General features: G+C 36.8%; 1 protein-coding gene across 1 annotated transcript; it reads left to right on the plus strand.

Annotated features, from left to right (window-relative positions):
- Positions 1-13755: 13755 nt before the first annotated feature.
- Positions 13756-21544, plus strand: LOC122092839 (transmembrane protein 120 homolog). Its single transcript, XM_042663132.1, has 10 exons — positions 13756-14209; positions 14324-14402; positions 14507-14601; positions 16925-17029; positions 17140-17219; positions 19712-19802; positions 19878-19985; positions 20225-20311; positions 20717-20785; positions 20917-21544. Exons 1-10 carry the CDS (start codon positions 13973-13975, stop codon positions 21067-21069), a joined length of 1104 nt encoding a protein of 367 aa, XP_042519066.1. The 5' UTR covers positions 13756-13972; the 3' UTR covers positions 21070-21544.
- The last annotated feature ends 1354 nt before the right edge of the window (positions 21545-22898 follow it).

Raw genomic sequence — 22898 nt, forward strand, 5'->3', positions numbered from 1 at the left:
TTAGAAAATATTAATTATAAAAAAAAATGAACAAATGGTACCAAAAAATATAGCAATATATAATTTTTTTTTTAGAAAGATATGGATTAATATATATATATATATATATATTTTTTTTTAGAAAGATATGGATTAAAAGAGAGGAACGTGAGAGAGGGGAGGGAGAAATTTTAGAAAGAATTTTTTTTGTATTATCAAAACTCTTCAAAATATAGATTTTTTTCTTTTCTCTTAAAAAATATATAGATTTTAAGAAAAAAAGAGACCAACTTAAGAGAACATGTGAGAGGGGAGGAAGAAAAGGAAAGTGGGAAAAAAGGAGGGAGAGATAAGGAAAGGGATGTGATAGGAATAAAGAAACTAAAATTTAAAAAATATATAAATATTAATAATATATATAAAGGGTACCAACAATATCGAAAAAATAAAAAGAATTGACTAAAAAAATAATGAAAAATATGATGTATTTAAATAAGTAAGAGGGATAAAAAAATCAAAGAAAATCTTAGCCACGAAACATGATTACATACTTTTATATAATAGTATGATATATAATATGGTAAAAATGTTAAATAAAGAAGGAAAAGTTCTCTGAGCCGTCAAGGGAGGATACACTATACACTCTCTTTCTCTTTATCTCTTCCTTTTCATATGAAATATCTTGCCACCTTCCCATTTATAGAATCATTCTTTTCATTATTTCACATTTCATTGGTGCACTCCTTTATGCTGATTTTGTATATTACGTACTAACATACTAATACCTATTTAATGAAAGAAACCACTTTGTATTCAAAGTTCTAAAAAAAAAAAAATGTTACATTATCTTTTTTTCTTTTTTGTGCTTATCCTTTCAGTATACCACTATTCTTCTCTTAACGAGGTAAAATCCTGTCAATCAGAAGATCAGACTCCAAAGATAAAAAGAGAGAAACTTTGATTTTTTTTTTTCCTACCATGGTTAGCCGACCATATCCATTTATAAATAAATTCTGGTTTCTATACTCCACTAGTCCAACTCACCCCATCAATGCCAAGAGAGGAAGCGGTCGAAGATTTTTCTTTATTTGGGGTGTCAAAAAGGTCTGAGATGCAATGAGCATTCAACAGTTGGGGTGCATGGCCAATCCTTCTTAGTTGTTGAATGCTCACTGCACCTCACTGCTCACTACAGACAATTTCGACTCTTATTTGGATCTATGGATTTGGCCATGTTAATCTGGATTCAATTAATGGATATGAAAAATCAGAAAAAGAAAAAAAAAAATACTTTTAGTTTATGTATGGTAATGCATTTTTGGAGTAGATTTTGAGTTTAAAATGCATTCTAAAGCAAGAAAATAAAGAAGAACTAAATTCGAGAACATGCTTTAAACCTAAAATTTTATTCCAAAAATACATACCAACCGTTGTCCTTTATATTTGATTACCTAACTAATTGATGAAAATGGAAGTCGCTGCAGATATATATAGAAATTTTATAAAAAGGAAACGATCGCTACATGATCACGTGGTCCCTGTACTCAGACATAGAGAAGGCAAAATGATAGACTCACCCTAATGAAAAAAAAATACCTACATCCTATTAATGTCCATGTCCCAATATATTTTGACTCCCCTCCACACACTAGCACAGGAACCACGCGACATGGTGGCATTTTTCTTTTTGTTTATTAATTAATATAGCTATAGGATTTGAGAATTATGGTACACTGATCCCAAGGGAAAAGAAGAGAACATTGTCAATGAGTGATGTAGTTGGATTAATCTTTTATATATATATATATATATATATAAAATGTAATTGGATTAGGCTAAGCACTAAGGTAGTAAGGTGTGGAGTGGTCTACCATGACAACATTTTTTATTTCGCAGTCTGCAATAAAAATTAATTACCATATATATATATATATATATATATATATGTGTGTGTGTGTGTGTGGTTTACCACAGTGTACATATTGCATGCACGTTAGTGGAAAGACATTGTTCAATTGCAAAAAATTTATAAGACATGGGTGAAGGAAAAGTATATCCACCTAGTGTCATAAATGATTTACAAATAATATATGAAATTCATATTATTCTTTCATGTTCTCCAATTCCCTCTACACACCATCCGTACACCATCCGTACCCCTCATGACCGTTGGTGAAGGAGAATTGTCTTCTTGGTCAATTATTTTGTAATATATTATAGCAATTACTTATAGAAGTTTTGACCAGTCACCTTTAGGAATTTTTTGTGCCATATAGTATTACTCACCACAAGAATGTTGGCCTTTTGCCTAACAATTTTCCACAAAATAGTGGCAAAATATATAACGTGTGTGCAAAGATTTTCTAAGTTAATGGTATGAAGAACCCACCAATAAATTGAGGCAAGAGGAGAGAGTGTCAGGAGGAAAGGTAGAGATCAAGAGGAGGGAAAAAAATCGTCTATAATTCAGATCTGGTACAATTTCGTAAAATACCACCTTCAAGGAGTGACACGTGTATTGATACCAATGCAATGGTCCAGATCTGATTTAAATGATTTAAGGTTTTATTAGTTGTACCAGATCTGGACCATTGCATTAGTATCAATACACGTGTCATCCCCTGAAGGTAGTATTTCACGGAATTGTACCAGATCAGAATTACAGACGATTTTAACCCGAAGAGGAGTTGTTGGCGTAGTCTCCTCCCTCCAACATTTTGGAGATACTTTTTGTTTTTAAAATTTTATTTTTTAAGGGCTTGTCGGCCCAATCCTTTTGCTACCATTGTAAGTGCTTTCGGCAAAATTCCTTAAATGGCTTGACCAGAAAGATGGTTTTACCGTTCAAAGGTCTTATAAAATGGGATCTATTGCGCTTCTAGATCTCACATAAGATTCAACTTCAACTAAGGGAGAGAAGATGCCTTGGTAAGACTAATTGATATTTAATTCTAACAAATGAGGAAAAAGGAAAACGGAAAACGGAAAACGGAAAACGGATCAAAATGATGAAAAAATTAAAGCATAGAAAATAATAAAGACGGTTCTAAAGGTGGAAAAAATGAAGTTGAACAATGTGGCCCACGTTCTAATGCCTTTGACGTATTAGAATATTTTATGTCTTTTGTTTATGGATCCGGTTTTCCTTTAGCCACAGTGGAGGGGAATTCTTTGATCATGACTTTTGGGTAAATGTAAAAGAATATCACACAATAGGGGAAGATATTATCGGTTTCATTCTATTGATTGTGAGAATATTTCTTGTGTTTCATTTATTAGGTAATAGTATATATACATGAGTACATGAGATAATAGATTGATTTAGTTATTTATGGAAGATCGGATTACAATTTGATTCTTCCAAGAGTAACAATACACAATTTCTAAGTTTCCAACTACAGAAGATAGGATAATAAGAAATTTGAGATCTTGTGGAGCTTGATATCACATGTGAGATTGTGATACTGATGTGGAAATCTTATCACCCAAGTATCTGTGAGCTGGAGTGTTGATCAATACTGGGCAACACACCCTCTCAAGTTGTAAGTGGAGGAGACCGAACCTTCAACTTGTCCCTCAAGAATTAGAATCGGGCGGTGGCAAGAGGTTTAGTGAGAGCATCAGCGAGCTGATCAGTTGTGGAGATAAATTGCACAGTTAGCTGACGATTGGCCACACTCTCACGAACGAAGTGGAAATCAATTTCTACATGTTTGGTGTGAGCATGGAGCACCGGATTGGCCGATAAATATGTGGCACCTATATTATCACACCACAGGATTTGGGGGCCTTGAATAGGAAAGCTCAATTCCTGAAATAGAGATTCCAACCATATGAGTTCGGCAGAGGCATCTGCTAATGCTTTGTACTCAGTTTCAGTTGAAGAACGAGCCACAGTTTTATGTTTGCGAGAGGACCAGGAGATCAGGTTTGGCCCAAGGTAGATGGCGTAAGCACCAGTGGACTGACGATCAGAATTGCTACCAGCCCAATCGGCATCTGAGAAGGCCTGGAGTGTGGCCTTGGAGGAGTGCTCAACCAAGAGACCATGGGAGCAACTTTGCTTGCTATATCAGAGAATGCGCTTGACATGACTCCAGTGATCCCTAGTTGGGGTATGCATATGTTGGCATGCCCTCTTCACAGCGAAAGTCACATTTGGATGGGTAAGGGTCACATACTGTAAGGCGCCCACAATGGAGCAATAGAGAGTTGGATCATCGAAGGGAGCACCCCCTGAAGACGATGTCAGTTCTGTCACAACCATAGGTGTGCGAACCGGTTTGCAATCAATCATGCCTGAGAATGCTAGTAGGTCATGGATATACCTGGACTAACAAAGAAGAATACCATTGGGTTGTGGTGCTGCCTCAATGCCCAAAAAGAAACCCAAGGTGCTAAGATCTTTGATAGAAAATTCAACCACAAGTTTGGTAATTAGAACAGTGACCTGTGCTTTGCCTGTGATAAGTATGTCATCAACATAAACCAAAAGATACAGGAGATAGCTATTAGATTTATAAATGAATAAAGATGAATCATTCCATGATGCAACAAAACCCAAATGAAGGAGGAAAGTGGAGAGCCTATAAAACCACGCTCGAGGGGCCTATTTGAGGCCATACAAGGACCTATGTAGGCGACACACATGATTGGGCCAATTGGGGTCTGCAAAACCCTGGGGCTGAGTCATAAACACCTCTTCTGTGAGGCGACCATGCAGGAATGCATTATAGACATCAAGTTGGCGGAGCGACCAGCCTTGAGAGACAGCTATAGCAAGTATGGAACGACCAGTGGTAGCCTTAACCACTGGGCTAAATGTATCAGTATAATCAATCCCGTGTTGCTAGTGAAACCCTTTTGTGACTAACCGAGCCTTATACCATTCCAAGGACCCATCTGCTTTGCGCTTAATGCAGTATACCCATTTGCATCCTACATGATTCTCTAAATGGGATAGACATGGGATGAGGGACCAGATGCCATTTTTTATGAGTGTATTAAACTCCTCAGCCATGGCAAGGTGCCATTGAGGGTGCTTATTTGCTTTAGAGAAACAAGTTGGTTCAGGTATGGCAGGAGCAGTAGTGGTCAAAGCATGTGGGGTAGGGGTTGTTTGTGAGAGCACAGGTGCATAGGGTAGAGGCGTGCTGGGGCAGCAGGTGGTGGGGAAGGTGGGACCGGTTTAGGATCAATGCCAGATGTTGAGCAGTGTTTGCAGAAGGAGAATCCGGGGATGGTGGAGGATCAATGCCAGATGTTGGGCGAGCAGAGGCCTGATTCATGAACTCATGGCTGAGAAGCACGTCAAGAAGATTAGAATAGGCTAGTGGTTTAGAAGGCGCGAGCAGGGTTGGAACTATGTCATGAAGATCTTTGCGGAGAGCACGGAGAATATGGAGACAGAGGTCAGTTTGCTTCAGAGGGGAGCCAACAGCAGCGAGCTCATCAGAGAGAGATTTGGCTCATTGCATAAGACTGGTGATAGATTCGTCAGACTACTGAGAGAGATCCTGGAGTGCAAGATTGAGTGACATGATCCGGGTATTCGACACAGAGCCATAGGCAGCGCAGAAAGAGTCTCAGATTTCTTTGCTCGTATCTTTGTCGATGATGAGAGGGAGAGCTTCATTGGATAAAGAAGAGATAAAAAGACTCATTATCAAAGAGTCTTGGTCATCCCATTCAGAGGCAGCTGGAAGATCTGTGGGTCTGGGTTTAGTGCCATCGAGATGGCCAAACAATTTTTGTCCTTTGAGAAAGAGCTATATTTGAGCATCCCAAAATAGAAAATTCTTGGACATGAATTTTATTGAGACAAAGTGATGTGCACCCATGATCGCAGGTTGGGAGGACTTGGGAGTAGAAGAAGGGGAAGAAGCTTCAATGGTGGGAAGTTCCTGCAACATGGTGATGAGATAGAGGAAGAGAGGAGAGAAAAAAAAAAGAGAGGGAGGGGCGATGGCCTATTAGGCTCTTGATACCATATTGATTGTGAGAATATTTCTTGTGTTTCATTTACTAGGTAATAGTATATATACATGAGTACATGAGATAATAGATTGATTTAGTTACTTATGGAAGATCGGATTACAATCTGATTCTTCCAAGAGTAACAATACACAATTTCTAAATTTCCAACTACAGAAGATAGGATAATAAGAAATCTGAGATCTTGTGGAGCTTGATATCACATGTGGGATTGTGATGCTGATGTGGAAATCTTATCACCCAAGTATCTGTGAGCTGGAGCATTGATCAATACTGGGCAATACATTCAATTGAGCGGATATTTTAAGACCCTAGAGTGGTGGTTGAACCTTACACTACAGCCTATAAGTGTAGAAAACCTTATTCCTTTTTTTCTAATCTGGAATGAAGTTTTCAAGAGAAAATATGGCAATAGATTTTAGGATGATTCGATATCTTTTTTTCTTGTTCTCAAAATTTTGCTTAAGAAGGGTTGTTTTATTGGCCTTTTCTTCTGTTGCTTTTGCTAACAGTTTTTTGTAAGTAAAGAGATGGGAATCAAAGTGGGATCCAGATCCTTTCTAGCCATTGGGATGCTTAGTATAGCATTCAACGACTGAGAGGATCTGAGGGTACACATCCATGTGTTGGTGGTATTTTTAATTATTTGGAGCTTAATCTTCATAGTAATAGCTCTGCAAATTCTGGTGTCCATTCAAGGTCATGTGGGGGCAGCTTCCTTTGCATCATCTACAGAATGTGTGACCATTGTTGAGACTTTATGTCTCTTCTTCTTTACCATTTGAACACTTGGTAATCACCACAGATGGTGCATGGTCTGCTAACACCCATAGAGGTGGTAGAGATGTCCTCATCCGATCTAATAGAAGAGTCTTTATAGTTGCCAAATGTATGGATTTAATTTTTTTGTTGCTGCAATGAAAGTTGAGGATATAAGAAATGACATCTTCTTAGCTAGGTTTGTTTTTCATTTTTTTGGAATTTCGATTGTGCATTTCTTCAGCAACTGTTTGACTATGGTTCGTTGATTTCAAAGGTCTGATAGTGGTCTTGAGTCTATTAGCAAAAACGTGTTTAAAGCTTGATGTTTTTTCATTTTTTATCATTTAAAACACATTTTTTCATATGCTTCCTAAAGATACTTGAAAAAACTCCAAACGACAAGCATTCCCATTCTAAACACGTTTAAAACACATTTAAACACGTTCTCTTTTTTGGCATTTTTTAAGATTTAACTTGTTGAACATAATGTCTACTTAATTGACCATATCTATCTCTTCAGAACTCTGATCGACTTGATTCTCTCTCCGACTTGAAGCTAACTCAATGGCTTATATTTCTCATGATATCACCTTTAACTCAATATCAAAGTATAGACCCTAAAACTGAAATACAAACTGATGCATTTACTAAAAAATGTTTCTAAAGTGATGACTCCCAACTCAAACTGAACATACATTACTCCAATAGTGTGTTGACTATGTTGACAACAATGAACAACATCATAGTCAAGCCACATTACTCAATAAAATTTGGACATGTGTGGTTTATGAATTTAGAATTGGTGTTGGATGATATTCATAAAACTTATAATGAGACATGAGATGTAGCTATTCATATAATAATTCCTTAATTTATACAAGTATACTATCGGTTTTTTTTTTTTTTTTGAAATCTACATGTATAAAACTTATACCATCCGTTTTTCTTTTTTTGCAATTCTCTATTTTTTTGATCGTTTATTTGACCGTATCGTTCAAAAAGTTTTACTATTTAAAACCCATATCTTCCTTTTCTATATTTCTACCGTTCCCATTTTTTCTAACTATAGGCTTGACCACAACAACACAACTCAGCCTTATCCCAACTAAATAGGGTTGATTGCGTAACAAAAAATATTGTTTATAATGTTCTTGTTCCTCTTCTTGTTTTCCAACTATCATGTTTAGATATTCTCGTCGTTTATGTCACTACCTTGCAAAAGGGGCTCATGTCTTTAGCATCACTTATGTTTAGGAAATTTATTTTTTCATATATATACATATATAGTTAAAGGTCATCCAATTAGTCTATTCTTATGTATATAATGTAATATTAATTATGGTGGGATATGTTAATGTCTATATAATTGTCCATATGATGAGCACCCCATACCTGCGACCTTCCCAACTGTTATTTGCAATAAAGACTGGCAGGTAGCTTGGAGAATTTACATTATTTGAGAGAGATAGAGAGAGACAGATGATTAGTGAAGTTCAGCTAATATCCGAAACTTTTATTATTATTGTTCTCATGATATGTCACTTCCTCCTTGAGACGTGGAAAGCAACAACACACCCGGGTTAGCTCAAGGTTTGAAAACTTGGGATCGGCCAATTCCTATCCAGTTACCTATGGAAATCGGTTTAAAAAACACTCAAACCCTAGTTTTCGTACAGATCGACCATTGTAATCAAGATCGGCCAAATCAGCCTCCCAAGTGTTCCAGTGCATCCATTGCGCATCGAATGATCAGAGATACCTGAACAGGCACCTTTAACTGATGAATACATATTGGACACATTGGGTACACTTAAGAGGATCTAATTCCCAAATCGGTTGATCCTATCGAGTTTTCCGAACCCTGAGTCAGCGAAGAATGGACCAAAAGGAGGCTAAGAATAAGGTCATGCTTAGGTGCAAGCTATTCCCTAAAACTGAAATTATATAAAATGCCACTCTCATTTCACCCGTAGATCTCACACACTTTCTGACGGCAAAGGTGACCTTTAATTCTTGAACCCGACCGTTTTCATGATTCTAAAGCCAGCCAATTTTAGATTATAACCCGGGAGACCTGAGGGATATTATATTTTTGGAAAAGGTTTTCAGAATGGATGGTGTAGGGTATGCTAACCACCTTCTATTTATGACTCCATTTCTGTCTTTGTCACATGAAATAATTTCACTGTCCATTGGTATTCCCTTCCATATGTTGCATGCTTAAAGAACCTTCTCCCTTGTATTTGATATTAGGACATGCTAATTAATTCTCATATTTTGGTCTAATCTTATCTTGAGTCGTCAATTTAAATTCAACTTGATTTTGGTGTCAAACAATCTTTTTCTGAATCCGACATAACTAGTTGGACAAATATTATGAAAAAAGTGTACAGATTATTAGGCACACCCTCTCGTATTTCACCTGTAGATCTCACACACTTTCTCTCTCCTCATTAAAGGTCCTCGATTGGACGATTTGATCACTCACCTCTTCCTTGGTGGGAAATTACAGTCTGACATTATACAGAAATGTATCCATAATTTTTTTTTTGAACAAATAGTCTTCTTTCACCTATGGGGAGTCAGGAATCTTTTCTCCCTCCATCTTTGTAGAGATTGGATAGGAGTATGGGACAAAGAGTCTTCCTTCACCTTGGGCAGACTAAGAATATATCAGAGGTTTCATATTGCGAGGAGGAAAAATTACGACCATGAAAAGAAACTTTCTCCATTTTATTGTGGATATAATTTCCCTACTCTAATATTAGTTGATATAATCATCCTTGCTTAGCAAGGTTCTAAAACATGGGAATGGTCACTCCATCGGTCAAGATCGATACTCGTTTGATATTGATTTGGATTGGACCATATGGGATAGATCCTTTTTTTTTTAATAAGCTTTTATTAGGATTCTACTCTTGAACAATACATGTGGATCAGGATGAAAATATCAGGATAAAGAATCGATCAAGGCCAATACCATTCTGATTCAGTCGATACTACCCTTTCCATTCTGTGTTTTAGCACCATATTGTTTAGGCCTAGGGGCATCAATCGGCCTGTTTGATCCCTATCTTCAGTTGTGCTTAGCTAGTTTTGGGCGGGCAATGGTTCAAACCGTTAAGTCAAAGTTCAATTTCAGTAGATTTTGTTTTGGATCAATTCGATAATAGGCTTTTTATGGGGCTGTTATTGGTTTGGTTCCAATTTTTCATGTATAATATAAATGTAAAAAATAAAAATCGTTTTTAAATATTTTTTCTTTTTGGGAAAGAGAATGCTGCCTGCCTATACAGCCACTGCACCAACGTGCAGGCCAATGGAAAACTATACGGAGGCATTTATAGTGCACGAAATGGGGGCAGTGTGGTCTTTTCCTGCACAACCATGTTTGGGCATAAAGAGCACAAGTAGTGGTTCTTCCCCCCCCCCCACCTTTTTTTTTTTTTTTTTAGGGTTTGGGGATGAGAATGCTACCTAGTCGTGTGGCCCCCTGCATCCAGATTCTAAACATCAGGGAGTGAAATGAAGGATTTGTCCCTATGAAATACAAAATACTCTTTATTGGCCACCATGCTGATGTAGGAGCTAGGCGATGAGGTAGCATTATTCTTATCGTATATTTTTCTTTTTCTTTTCTATTATCATTTGTTGGATTGAATTCAAATCAAAATGAACCAATATAGTTTGGTTGAATTTGGATTTGGTGCGCAATAGGATCAAGTGCAACCTAAGCTTAAACAACCAAGTAATGAGGGAATCATTGAGTCAACCCCGGTTGGGGATTCCAGCTACAACTTGTACATCTCACTCCTTTGTTTTTGGGCAACACAATCTAAATCCCTAAAACTATGCAAAACCTAGAATTGTTAAAGATATCATTATCAAACTTAAATAATGTATCATTTAAGCTTAAATGTTACATCAATACCACATTTCACATTGGTACAACCAAATCCAACTTCCATCCCTTATTCCCTTAATACCTTTTTTTTTTTTTGCTAACGATGGTATCTAGACCTTCGGTCTAACTAGTCCTGCAAGTCCATACTGACCTCACAACCACATGGACCGAGTCATACGAGGGTTGAATGAGAACCATTGAGTGTCATATCGATCATTATCAATACTGATATTGATATTGATATCAATATCGACATTGGTATGGATCGACCATATCAATCCAATACGATCGATATTGATATCTTAAATCATGTTGTTCACATGTCAAATTTTAAAATATAATTTGATCATATACCCTCATCTATTGGCGTGCATCCTTGTGGTTTTTTAAATATTGGACTACACCCTCTTGATGCTATATTTGTCTGCTTGCCAAAAAAAAATTTGCCATATTTGTCGTTAGTTGGAAGCTCGACAATTGACATGCCTAAAACAGAAAAGAAAAAGACAATTGACGTGCCAGGAGTACAAGGTTTTAAAAATTAGATTTAAATAAGTAGAACCATATGATTCAACTTTGGAATCAATTGGGACCCATTAACCCCAATTCTAAGCATGCTGCAACAACCGAGTTTGATTTTGAGTTTTGAACAACTTTAATCAATTCCTAGTGTGGCATTTGGAATGATAAAGTCTTTTCTAAACTGAAGTCTTTCCTTTCACGAGCTTGCATTAGAGTTCTAATCGTTGGCGACGGGTTGGCTAGGAGAAGACTGACCCAACCATCCACTTGTAAGTGTTCTAATCGTTGGCGACGGGTTGGCTAGGAGAAGACTGACCCAACCATCCACTTGTAAGTGTTCTGACCTTATAGTTGAATATTCACTTCATGCCATCTATGAATGCCCTTCCTCCTAGCATCTTTGACTAGCTTCATCTACACCCAATGTGTCTCCCCTTTTTCTCTAGGCAATCTCCCCGTAATTGGATTGTGGACCGATTGCATGAAGGTGGTGGAACCAATAATGAAGAATTGATCATTTGTTGTTGTTGCTATCATTTGTTAGGAAATTTGGCCATCGAGGAACAAAAAGACAATTTACCTGAGCAATGTTCACTAGCCTTTTGTTATTTCACACAAGTAATAAAAAATTTTCAGAATACTTTCATGCCTTCTTCTCGGTTCCATCATCATTCTATACTCTTATTTTACAAATACAAATTGTTTTACAATTACAAATTGATCATCAAAGCATCTGTGATACTTCCTTCAATGATCAAAGAAAGTGTAGAAACATAACCCTAAAAAGATGCAGAAGATAATGGAAAAACAATAACAAACAAAGCACACAAGTTTATGAGGTTCGGAAAGATTGTCTACGTTCTCGGTGAGATGACATTCTGTTTTACTATCAATGAAGAATAGGATTACAACTAGGGGTGCAAGTTTGGCCCTAACGGCCCGAACACGCCCTGACTCCGAACAAGTACCGACTCAAAATTTTTGGCCCTGAGGGCCAGCCCGACTCTAAAATTTTTGACCCTGAGTCAAGGTTAGGGCAGGTAAGGGTTGATGTCTTTGGCTCGTCCAACCCACCCCTGAACCCAGCCCTGATTTTTTTGCCCTGAGTTTAGGCCTTGGTTTTGACCCTACCGGGCCCTGATTTTTGCTCATGATGTTGACTTTGGATTTTTTGTTTTCTTAAGATATTCTCCTCTTTGTTTAACATGACAAATGTTTTGAGATCTTCGGATTGTTTGCTTTCTTAGGATGATCTCCTCTTTGTTTATCATAATAGTTGGAGTTATTTATATTGTTTGAATGTTTGCTTTAAGATGTTCTCCTCATGACAAGTAATTTGTGACTTTGTGTTTTTATCTCTTTTTTATTATGAATATTTTTTAATTTTTAGTTATTTTATATTTTGCAGGATCAAGATCAGGGTATACTCAGTCCTTGATGGCAAACTGCTATGCAGGGGCACCTCCTGCTCCCTTTGCAACCCCCAAAGCTTGCTAACCGATTAGCGGGACCATCATCCTACCTGTTGAGGCGCCTACACCAGTACTCCCTAAATTAAACTGTGACGAAATATAAGACATCATATACTAACAAGAAAGATAGTTGGAGCTGGGGTTTGTTCTATTTCATCCCAACTTTTGCTTTAAGGTGGATATTGTCTTGCCTTATCCTATGATCATCCTGGATATTGCCGAAGCATTGCTATCTCTCTTAAAATGGATTGTAGATAATTGCATCCTCAAAATTGGTATCTTTTTTGATTGCCTACATTTATTCAATGTTGTTGATATGAGTTCCAAATCATTAAGACATCTCCAACTAATCATTTTTGTAAACATCTATTTTTCCCATTTTGGCCTCTTGGGATCAGCTGCCTCCTTTCTCATTGTTTGGGATTACAAATAATCCAAGATATCTCATCTCACCATTAAGAAAAAAAAAGTGGTTCGGTAAGGGGGTGTTTGGTTCGGTAAATCATTGGGATGACATTCTTTAGAATGATAATTCTTAATTTTTAGAGTTGTTTGGTTCCAGTAGGATGATCATCATAAGTGAGCATCCTACTACCCATGAATGATCATATTACAAAGAATGTGTTTCAAATCTGAGTTCACCTCAACACTTAAACTCAGATTTGAACAACCTTTTTACCACCTAGTATAAAAGGAGAAAGTGGAAAGACGTTCTCTAAGGAAGCTAATATCTCAACCTGCAAGAAACATGCACTAGCCTTAAGGCAATCAAACGATTTTTCAGAAAGAAACATAATTCAGAAGAATATCTATTAAAAGATTGACATTCATATCCGATACATACACTATTTGATTTACCGAACCAAACACCCCCTAAGGCTTCAGGTCTTCCGCTATCAATCCAACCCCACACAGTCGAATAAATGGCACCTCCTCGGTGACGGTGGGTCACTCCAGTAAAAAGAAAGGAAGTAAAATTGAATGGTAGATCTCCGATCTCCTTCTCGTTTGGACGTACACGTGGCTCTCTGGATGAACGGTTGCTGAGAATATTTGAGAATAATAAAATCGAAGTAGCAGACATCGAATAACTATTAAAGAATTATATAAACACCGAAATATAAAAAACAAAACAAATTTCACGAATTTTTGTGTTCGGCACGAGAAGGGTCAGGAGCAAGCGACGGGGAAAGCAAGTGGATTCGATTCTCGATTTACCCTTAACTCTTCTTCTATAATTTCCAAAAGGAAGAAGAAGAAGAAGAAGAAGAAGAAGAAGAAGAATTGATTTTGTAGTTTATAAAAACTTTCAATTTTGGAATCGATCGGATTCGAAGATATGGGGGATTCAGCAAGTGAGAACTTGCAGAACAAGACAGCAGAAGAGGTTTCTAGAGTTGTTGAGTTAGCCAAGGAATTACAAGATTCGGCTTCTTCTCTGATCGCAAAGGCTTCCAATGAAGAACAAGCTTTACGCTTACGAGTTGTTGCTCTTGATTCTAGTATTCAGAAACTCAGGTCTTCGATCGATTCCACCGTCAAAAAATCCACTTTAGATCGCAAGGAAGCTGAGAAGGTAAGTTTTTACATGCATCGATTATTGCTTCGAATCAGATTTCTTAGGGTTATTGATTATGTGGTATTGAATATAGTGGATTGGTTAATTGGGGGTTCTTGTGTGTTAATTCAGTTGGATGAAGAACTATACAGAGCCAAATGCATTCTAACCGATGGAGACGCATCTTCGTACCTTCCAAACAAATATGATGGTGCTTTTACTCTTCTGTTAGTTCAATTGTTCTGCTATATGCGTCTTTCTATCTATGCTGCGGTTTTGGTTAGCATTTTTGAGTGATTATCGAATCATATGCAGGTACTTTTCTGAAGATGTTTCTTGGTCCTATCAACGTACGAGCTAATAGGAAAGATATCCAATTGAAAGTAAAAGAGGAGTACAACAGTTACAGGGTATGTATTTTTTCGTTCCTCTTTACTTTATCTATTTCTGCTCTTTATTTATTTTAAATAGTGGAATTACTTATCTTTGCATGCGGCACTTCAATACAAAGAGTTAAAAGTGTTAAAACTTTGACAAACTTGATCTTTTATTTACTTATTTTAGAATTTTTTTTTTTTTTTGGGGGTGGGGTTGGTGTTGGTAATTATGGCAGTCATTGTCAATGGACATATTGACACCATTAAAGTTATGGGTTTGGTATGCTACCTTTGCCACTAGTTGAACTGATAAACCTAATTTGTGGTGAAAAGTTTGACCTAACTGGTCTGATGGTAGAGAAGTGCTCCACAAATCTCTCTCTGAATGGAAGTAATGTGAGAGAAGTGTAATTGACCATAATAGTTGAGCTCCAGCTTCAGTGTCAAGGTGGGATGCTGAAGCAGAGCATATAGAACAGTTTTTTCGGGGAAAGTAGCCAACTGATTTGCAAGTCAGTTCATTTGGGTTCAATTGGATGGACTTTAGGTTATATCAGTTATCAAGAATACTGTTAAGACCGTTAAAAAATGATAAAAAAAACTTAATTAAATACATGATTTAGTAAATCCTGTCAAACAGAAAACTTATCAATTTCCAGAAGCAAGAAAACTATATTATTTTATTATTTGGTCAGGTTAGCTTCAAATTGTGATGAAAATAATTCTCTTTGTAAAACACAATCATGGTCATAAGTGTTAACAATTTTGGTCAATATAGCTGAAATATTTCGTTATTTTATTCAAGATTATTTGAACTCCTGTAGACAGTAGACATTACAAGAATATTTGAGATATGAACATATATTTAATCAGTATTGCCAAACAATTGTTTTAGACCCTGACCTACACGGGCATAAATCGAAATTTAAGTGGTTAATCTCTCCTAAACAGAATTCGGGTTTCTACTTATGTAGAGATAGATGCAGTTTCACTGCCATGAGAGGTTCTTGCACCATAAGTTCTACAATGTAGAAGCTTGGGTTATAAGTTCTAGTGTGGCCCAGGGCTTCCTATGCAGTCCAAATATCTGTCAGGTGGCATTTTATATGAGGCCTAAATTTTGTGAGTAGGTAGACCTCAAGGTGTCCCCTGCTCATGTTGAAGTTTAGCTGATACAGAGTTGGTGATGTGGCAAAATAAAGGTCTAAAAATCCAGAATTTCCAAGAGGTTGCACACTAATGCATGCACTATCTAGAGGATGCATGCCAATACATAGGAAAGGGGTATTTCATTGAACTAGGTTCCTCTTTGACCCCAAAACACTAGAAGTATTCATTATATAATTTTTACATCTTACACCTCCACTTGGCATTGCGCCTTAACCCATGTGTAATGCTTTGGAATGGAGGCCTTGGTGCCTAATTGTTCCTCTTGCCTCAATAACTTAGTGTGAAGTAGAATGACATAACATACACACATGCTGGCATGCTGCCATGTCACAGAAAATCAAGGTGACAGTAGTTCTTCTTTATTGCCAATTGTAAACCATAAATTATAATCTCGACGAAAGGAGCAGGTCATTGGATCCAGTGGCCTCCAGTCCTTGTATACATACCATCATCGGATCTATTCATCTGCCATTGAATGCTGTGTACCATGTCAAAGTCAAATAGTAGTTCTTCTTTATACTTAGCGTTGTTGACTAATATTTTATGCATAGGGTGTAGATAGTTTGGTAATGCTTATCCATGAATTGAATGCATCCATATTCTTCTGGAGTTTTCAGGTCATTGTTTGCTGGTTGCAATCACTCTAGCTTTGCAAATGTATTTCCCCCTCCCTTGGCCACCATGGAAGCTTTTGATCTTCTTCTATGTCCATTTATGCAGCTCCATGACCATTCATGGGTGGAACCTTCTCATGAAGTTAAAAAAAAAACAAGCATATTCGAAGGGGTGCTAGATGGATTTATCTGCTCTAGCTATGTCCCCTATAGTATTAGGAGTGCTTTGAAACTTTTCTGCTTGGATTAGTGGAAAACTGACATTTTGTGGATCCTTATGTATGGTCAGCTATGCATCTTGAAAATTCAATCCAACTGGTTTTTGCAATATCCCGTTATATTTTCCACATTTTTCAACTGATACTAATGAAGCTGCCTTCTTTTGAATGGATACATTGTAGATGAAACTTTACTGTTCTATCATTTATGAGTACTTAATTTTGCAAACTACCATATACTATATCAATCAATATTGAACACTCCACGCTGTTCCCACTAATCCACTGTGAATTGTTGTCGTCAAGTTGGAAAATTTTTTGAGCTTGACCATTGATACTGTCCCTCATGAACAGGATAGAACTGCTTTGCTGTTTCTTATTTTCCCATCAGCACTACTTTACTTGGGGTCCAAGTTATGGAATGGATGCTTGCCGGCATTGCCAGTTCAGATTTACCAGGTACCAAATTCTTAATCCAGGTCTGGTGTTGGAAGTGAAATATTTTATTTGGCTTCATAGCTTTGTGATGATTTATTTGTGCAGTGAGTAATGAATATACCTTTTTTCAGGCTTGGCTATTGTTTCTCTACACAAGTTTGGCTTTGCGAGAGAATATATTGAGAGCAAATGGAAGTGATATTCGTCCATGGTAATTGGATATAATTTTTTGTTGTTGAAATTTTGTCAAATTCCTTGTTGTGTCCCACTGTACTTTGTGTCTATCATTGTTCTTTTTTTCCTCTCACATCTTTGACAATGTCCTATTGTCCTTGTATGTGGGCATACGAACTTGTGTTCTATGTTGATGCTTTCCCAATCAACATTTAAACTAGAAGGTTGAAATGAAAAAAGCCATCTGGCTGAAATGTACCAATCAAGCTGTAGCCAATTTATGTGCTGATGTGCAGGTTTGTCAGAATTCTATACTTTGAGAGGATGGACAATTCTAATATGGCATGTACTAGAGAAGGTGAGGCTATCGAGTAAATATGTAGATATAATTAAAGATATGTATGACGACACGATGACTAATATGAGAACCGTGGGAGGGCAAGGAAGGAATTCCCAGCTACAATTGGAGTACATCAAAGATCTGCTTTTAAGCCTTGGATCTGTTTGTGCTTATCATGGATTCTTAACCAGGAACATTCAAGATGCAGTTATGTGGTGTATGCTCTTTTTTGATGATATTGTATTGGTGGATGAGACAAAAGTTGAGATTAACGCTAAGTTAGAGCTACGAAGATCAACCTTGGAATCAAGAGGTTTTAAGATATGTGGAATGAATACAGAGTATATGATGTGTAACTTTAGTCACACTACGATTTGGATAATGCTATGGTGAAGATTGAAGAGAGAGAGGTACCGCTATATGATCATTTTAGGTATATGGGATCAACCATAATGAAGAAGTTGATATAGAGGATGATGTTTCCCAAAGGATTAAAGTCCAATGTTAGTTTCTCTTTCATCTAACTCGATACATCTTTAAGCTCCTTTTCCAACTTGGCGGTGCTTTCCATAGCCATGTGGTCTATGCTGTTTGCAAATAAGATGCTATAGTTGGCCCCAAGCTTCAAATGCATACCAGTTCTTGCCACCACCTTGTGCATGTTTACAAGTATTCTGAGCATGTCCCAATTTTTTGCCCAATAGATTAACGATGGCGGAAAACAACAGCAATAGTCAAACTACCTGCTTCATATGATCCTAAAGATATGATTCTTTCCTATAGTAGACATAATTGGCACGGCGCCAAGGCAAACCAAGACGGTGGAGGGTTGTCTAAGCGCTTAGGCGAGAAGACGCACACCTTGAGACGAACAAGGCGACCAATTGTTATCTTTTATTTTTCCTATTTTCTAACATTATTTAGTAAACTATATATACCTTATATCATAAAAAATCAAGATTAAGCAACATCAAGTCATTAAAAATCAACATTTAACCATATTAAATCATAAAAAATTAATATTAAGTCATATTAAGTTATAAAAAATCAAAATTTCTAGAAATGCTCTGGTTCTATAATAAGTTTGACTGATCAAATGATATTATTTTTACATGAAACTTTTTGTATCAGTTATAATAGAAAGCCAGCTTTCCAACAAGTCTAAGATTACTTAAATCTGAGTAGTAATGACAAAGTTATGCTCCGGTCAAACTTATTTTTAAGTGCGCGATTGCTGTTAAAATCGTCTAAATGAAAATAATTTTATGGATATCAAAACAAAAAATTATTTTACCAGACTTTTGGTTTTTAGCAATGTTTTAACATGATAGAATTTATAAAATTTTCATAATTGAGAAAAAATCCAGCATTTAAAAGTTGAAAATCGCCCCTATAACCAAAATCCGGTTTTTCTTCTTGGACTGGGGGGTTGACTTTTTATCCTTTTGGAATTTGATTTTTAAACTATTTTTATTGGATTCAAATGGGGGCTATTTGCTTATTTATGAATAATATCTTAAGTAAATGCTTTTTATATTTGTTATTGCTTTTTATATTTGTTATTTCATTTTTTAAAAATGAAATAACAAATATAAAAAGCAATAACAAATATAAAAAGCATTTACTTAAATGATATTTGGCATAAATAAGTGCCAAAACATAAGGCGACATGCAATGCAATAAGGTGACTGTCCCTAGGCGACGCCTTGACAACTATAACTAGTAGAGTAACTTGTGTTTTGTCAGTGTAAAGGGGCCACAAAAACTTGAGGGGATTTATCAGGATTCAGGACTTAAGAACCTACATGCTAGACATTTTTGTCGAAGGATACATTGTAATGCTTAATCATATTAGAGATATTCTTGCTAATTTTCTTGACCACTGTGCTGATGTGTTTTAGCAATTTCTCAAACACATGAACATGATTCAAACCTGGAACTCTTTAGGCTGCTGATTTTTAAGCTAAGACTGGATTTCCTTGTCTTCAAATTTTAGAGATAGATTGTTTATTTAAAAGTACATGAAGGGAATGATGTTACTGACACTTTGTTTTGAGTGATATTTGCATTCTAATGCTTGTATGATTACATTCTGATCAACAATTGATTAATTACTCCTGGCCATCTGCTGATGTCAGGGCTACACCTACTCAAAAACATTACAAAATTTCCCTGTTCTGATTTTGCAGGTGGGTATACCACCACTACTGTGCTATGGCGATGGCACTTATCAGTCTCACGTGGGAGATAAAAGGGCAACCTGACTGTGCCAACAAGCAGGTTATTCCTTTTTTAATTTTTGTTATTTATGTTTATATTTTCATCTTGTTTCTCAATTTTTAATTCTTAATGCAGAAAGGTGTACAACTTTTCCTGATATGGGCTGTAATGCAAGGTTTTGCTATGATTCTCCAAAATAGATACCAACGGCAGAGACTGTACACTCGTATTGCATTGGGAAAGGTGCTGTTTCACAACCACTTGCAAATGATTCATTTGCAAGCTTGATTGAACTTATTTGATGCTTCCACGCATGCAGCTATGAACCGATCAGTAGGAAGCAGTTCTTTGCTCTCCTGGCATTTCTGGTCCAGCTGATTCTGTTATGGAATGGACCTCTAGGATTTTTAACCGGACATTGTATAGCTGCTGTCTTTTTGGTAGATGTCACAAGGTGGACTAACTTTTCTTGCTATTTGCAGGCAAGGAGGATGGACGTTGTGTGGGGAGAAACTGCCGGTGTAGAAGGTCAATTGTGGCTGTTATGCCCCCTACTCTTCATTTTGCAGGTGATGCAACCTTATGCCTTAGCAGTTGGCTTCTTAGAATGTTGACATAAGTGTAATCAGTGGCCACAATTAATGTTTTCTTGTGAGGAACTATGTTGATGACAATGAAGTAAGAAGTCTAATATTATTATTTCCAATTCCTAAATATCTTTTATGTAAACCTCGGAAGCTTTTTTGTTGTGTTCTAATAGCACTTGTTTAGAACATCTCTTGGATAGTATAAGCACACATGTTATATTATTTATTTTCTGCTGGAAGTAAATTTGGAGATAGTATAGAAGGCATCAGCCACTCGACATGTTTCTATCTGGAAACTGTAATAAAAATAGTAAAAATATTGTTTGAGTTTGTCCTGATATTTTAGTTGAAGTATGGATTTATTTTTCGGTGGATTTCTGGTCTCAGGGTTTTGAAGCATATGTTGGACTATTGCTCCTAAGGACCGTTCGGGCTGGTGTTGTTTCTGAATGGCAGGCAAGAAATTAGTGTCTACTTGCAACTTTCATGCAACATGCTTCTTTGTAGCAGGATTTGAATGAGTCATATGTCACACTTGTATTCCTTCTAAAGCGAAATTTAATTGACACAATCTGCTCTTCTACCAGGTAGCTGTTTGCGGGATCCTTCTGGTTGTGATGGCAGTTGGGAACTTCACAAACACAGTACAGACACTCATGTCAAAGTCAAAGGTTAAAGCAAAAATGAGGAGAACAAAGAGCAAGTTGGAACTAGATCGGACTAAAGAGATTGTGAGATAAGGCAGAGATTTTCTAAAGCCTGGATGTTATGCCAAGTTATGCGGGAGATATTTATTCTTGGGCTCTTGTTGAAATGCATCTTAGGTTTCTTGACAGGTCTGTTCATCATTCAGGCATCAGGGAAGTGAAAGTTACGAGGGATGCCTAATTAGCTGATGCTCGCTTGTGGTCTTTGTGGTCACTTTCTTTGGCAGGCTAAGAATATTCCAAAGTTTAAGAATGAGTCTTTGAAGCTCGAAGTAAATGTCAGCCAGTTTTGAGTTTTTATTCATGTTGGCTTGCATAGCAAATCTTGATCTCTCCTTTTAAACATATAATCTGTCCTTGGAAGAAGAGGGATTGATGAGAGTTAGGGCTTTTCAATTTGTTACGGTTGATTTTTTTGGTCTAGTTGGTTGTTTACTTAATTCTCTGATTTTTCTGTACCATTCGAAGACACTTTTTATTTAAATTTCAATACCCTGTTTTTGCAACAGTTAATTCTCCTTTTATCATCTTGGTTAAGTTGGTAAGTATTTTTGCTCAATAAATCTCCTTATTTTTATATCACGGTCCGATCGGTTTAATCAGACTGAGTGAACCAGGAGCAACCAGGCTCAACCAATTGATGCTCCGTCACTGGCTAACACTGGCATGAGTACCGGCTTGTCGTTGGACCAGATCATGGAACAGCTAGAAGAATAGCCATTATACCAGTCACCAGCATTGGGATGAAGCACTGGTGGGAAAAAATTTTACACATTAAGCCATAATTTTTAGCCATTCCTCGTCTATTAATAGGGGTTTTGGGTATGGTTTGGCAAGTCTCTGGGCATCAATTGGAACACCCTTCTGTGATATTTTAAAAGACAGAGGGCCAAGATTGGAGGAAATCAAGTACTCCATGAGCTTAACTTGGAGAAATCAATCAAGGAGACTTGAGGAGAAAGACCAAGCCAGTTAAGACTTAATGAAAGATCAGCTCAATATCTTGTATATTAACCTTAGGGAGGTGTGTTGTGTAATGCTTAATTTGTTTTATCTCCCTACAAAGAGGGATCTTGTATTGTGCTTGTCTTTGTCTATCAGTCTTGTTTAGTTGAATGGAATAACTCAACATCCCCTTTGTTAGGAGGAGTTTTTAAAGGTTAGGTGTGAGCTTTGAAATACTCACATTCTGTGTGAACGGGGAGAGACACCATGGTTTGATGGTGAGCCTCGGAAAACTATTGTGCTTCTTGTGAGTCTGGAAAATATCTGTTTGTGTAGCGAACCATATAAAACTACTTTGTGAGGATTTAACTGCTATCCTATTGAGATAATGGAAACTCAATGAGTGATGAGCTTCTCGGAGTGGATGGATATAGGCAAGGTTGTCGAACTACTATAAGTACTAGTGTCTATATCTCTATTGCTATTGTTAATTTCCATACATTGTATTGAATGTTTGTTGAGTTCAAACAAGTTTATTGCTTTCCGTTAATATGTTCATATTATGTTTGAAGTTTCAACTCAATATTTCTTTTAGTACGATGTTATTAAACAATAGGTTTTTTTTTTTTTTTTTTCTACATGATTACCTAGCTTTCGTTTTGAAACCATCATTATATTTGACAATTTTCTGACATTTTTTGCCCTGACTCCCCTTTGCCTCCACCTTCATCTTTGGCCTCACCTCTGCCCCCACCACCATCACTTTCTCTACCATGCGCTCAATGGAGTGGGGCATCCATCATCCAATAGAAAATTGCAACAAGACCAATTGATTCACAGATGTTCGAGGGAGTAGGGAAGTTTGGTGCAAAAATATAAAACATAGACGAGGTATTATTTTGTGTAGTTTTTTTTTT

Source organism: Macadamia integrifolia, chromosome 11 (genome assembly GCF_013358625.1).
Source record: "Macadamia integrifolia cultivar HAES 741 chromosome 11, SCU_Mint_v3, whole genome shotgun sequence".
NCBI lineage: Eukaryota > Viridiplantae > Streptophyta > Magnoliopsida > Proteales > Proteaceae > Macadamia > Macadamia integrifolia.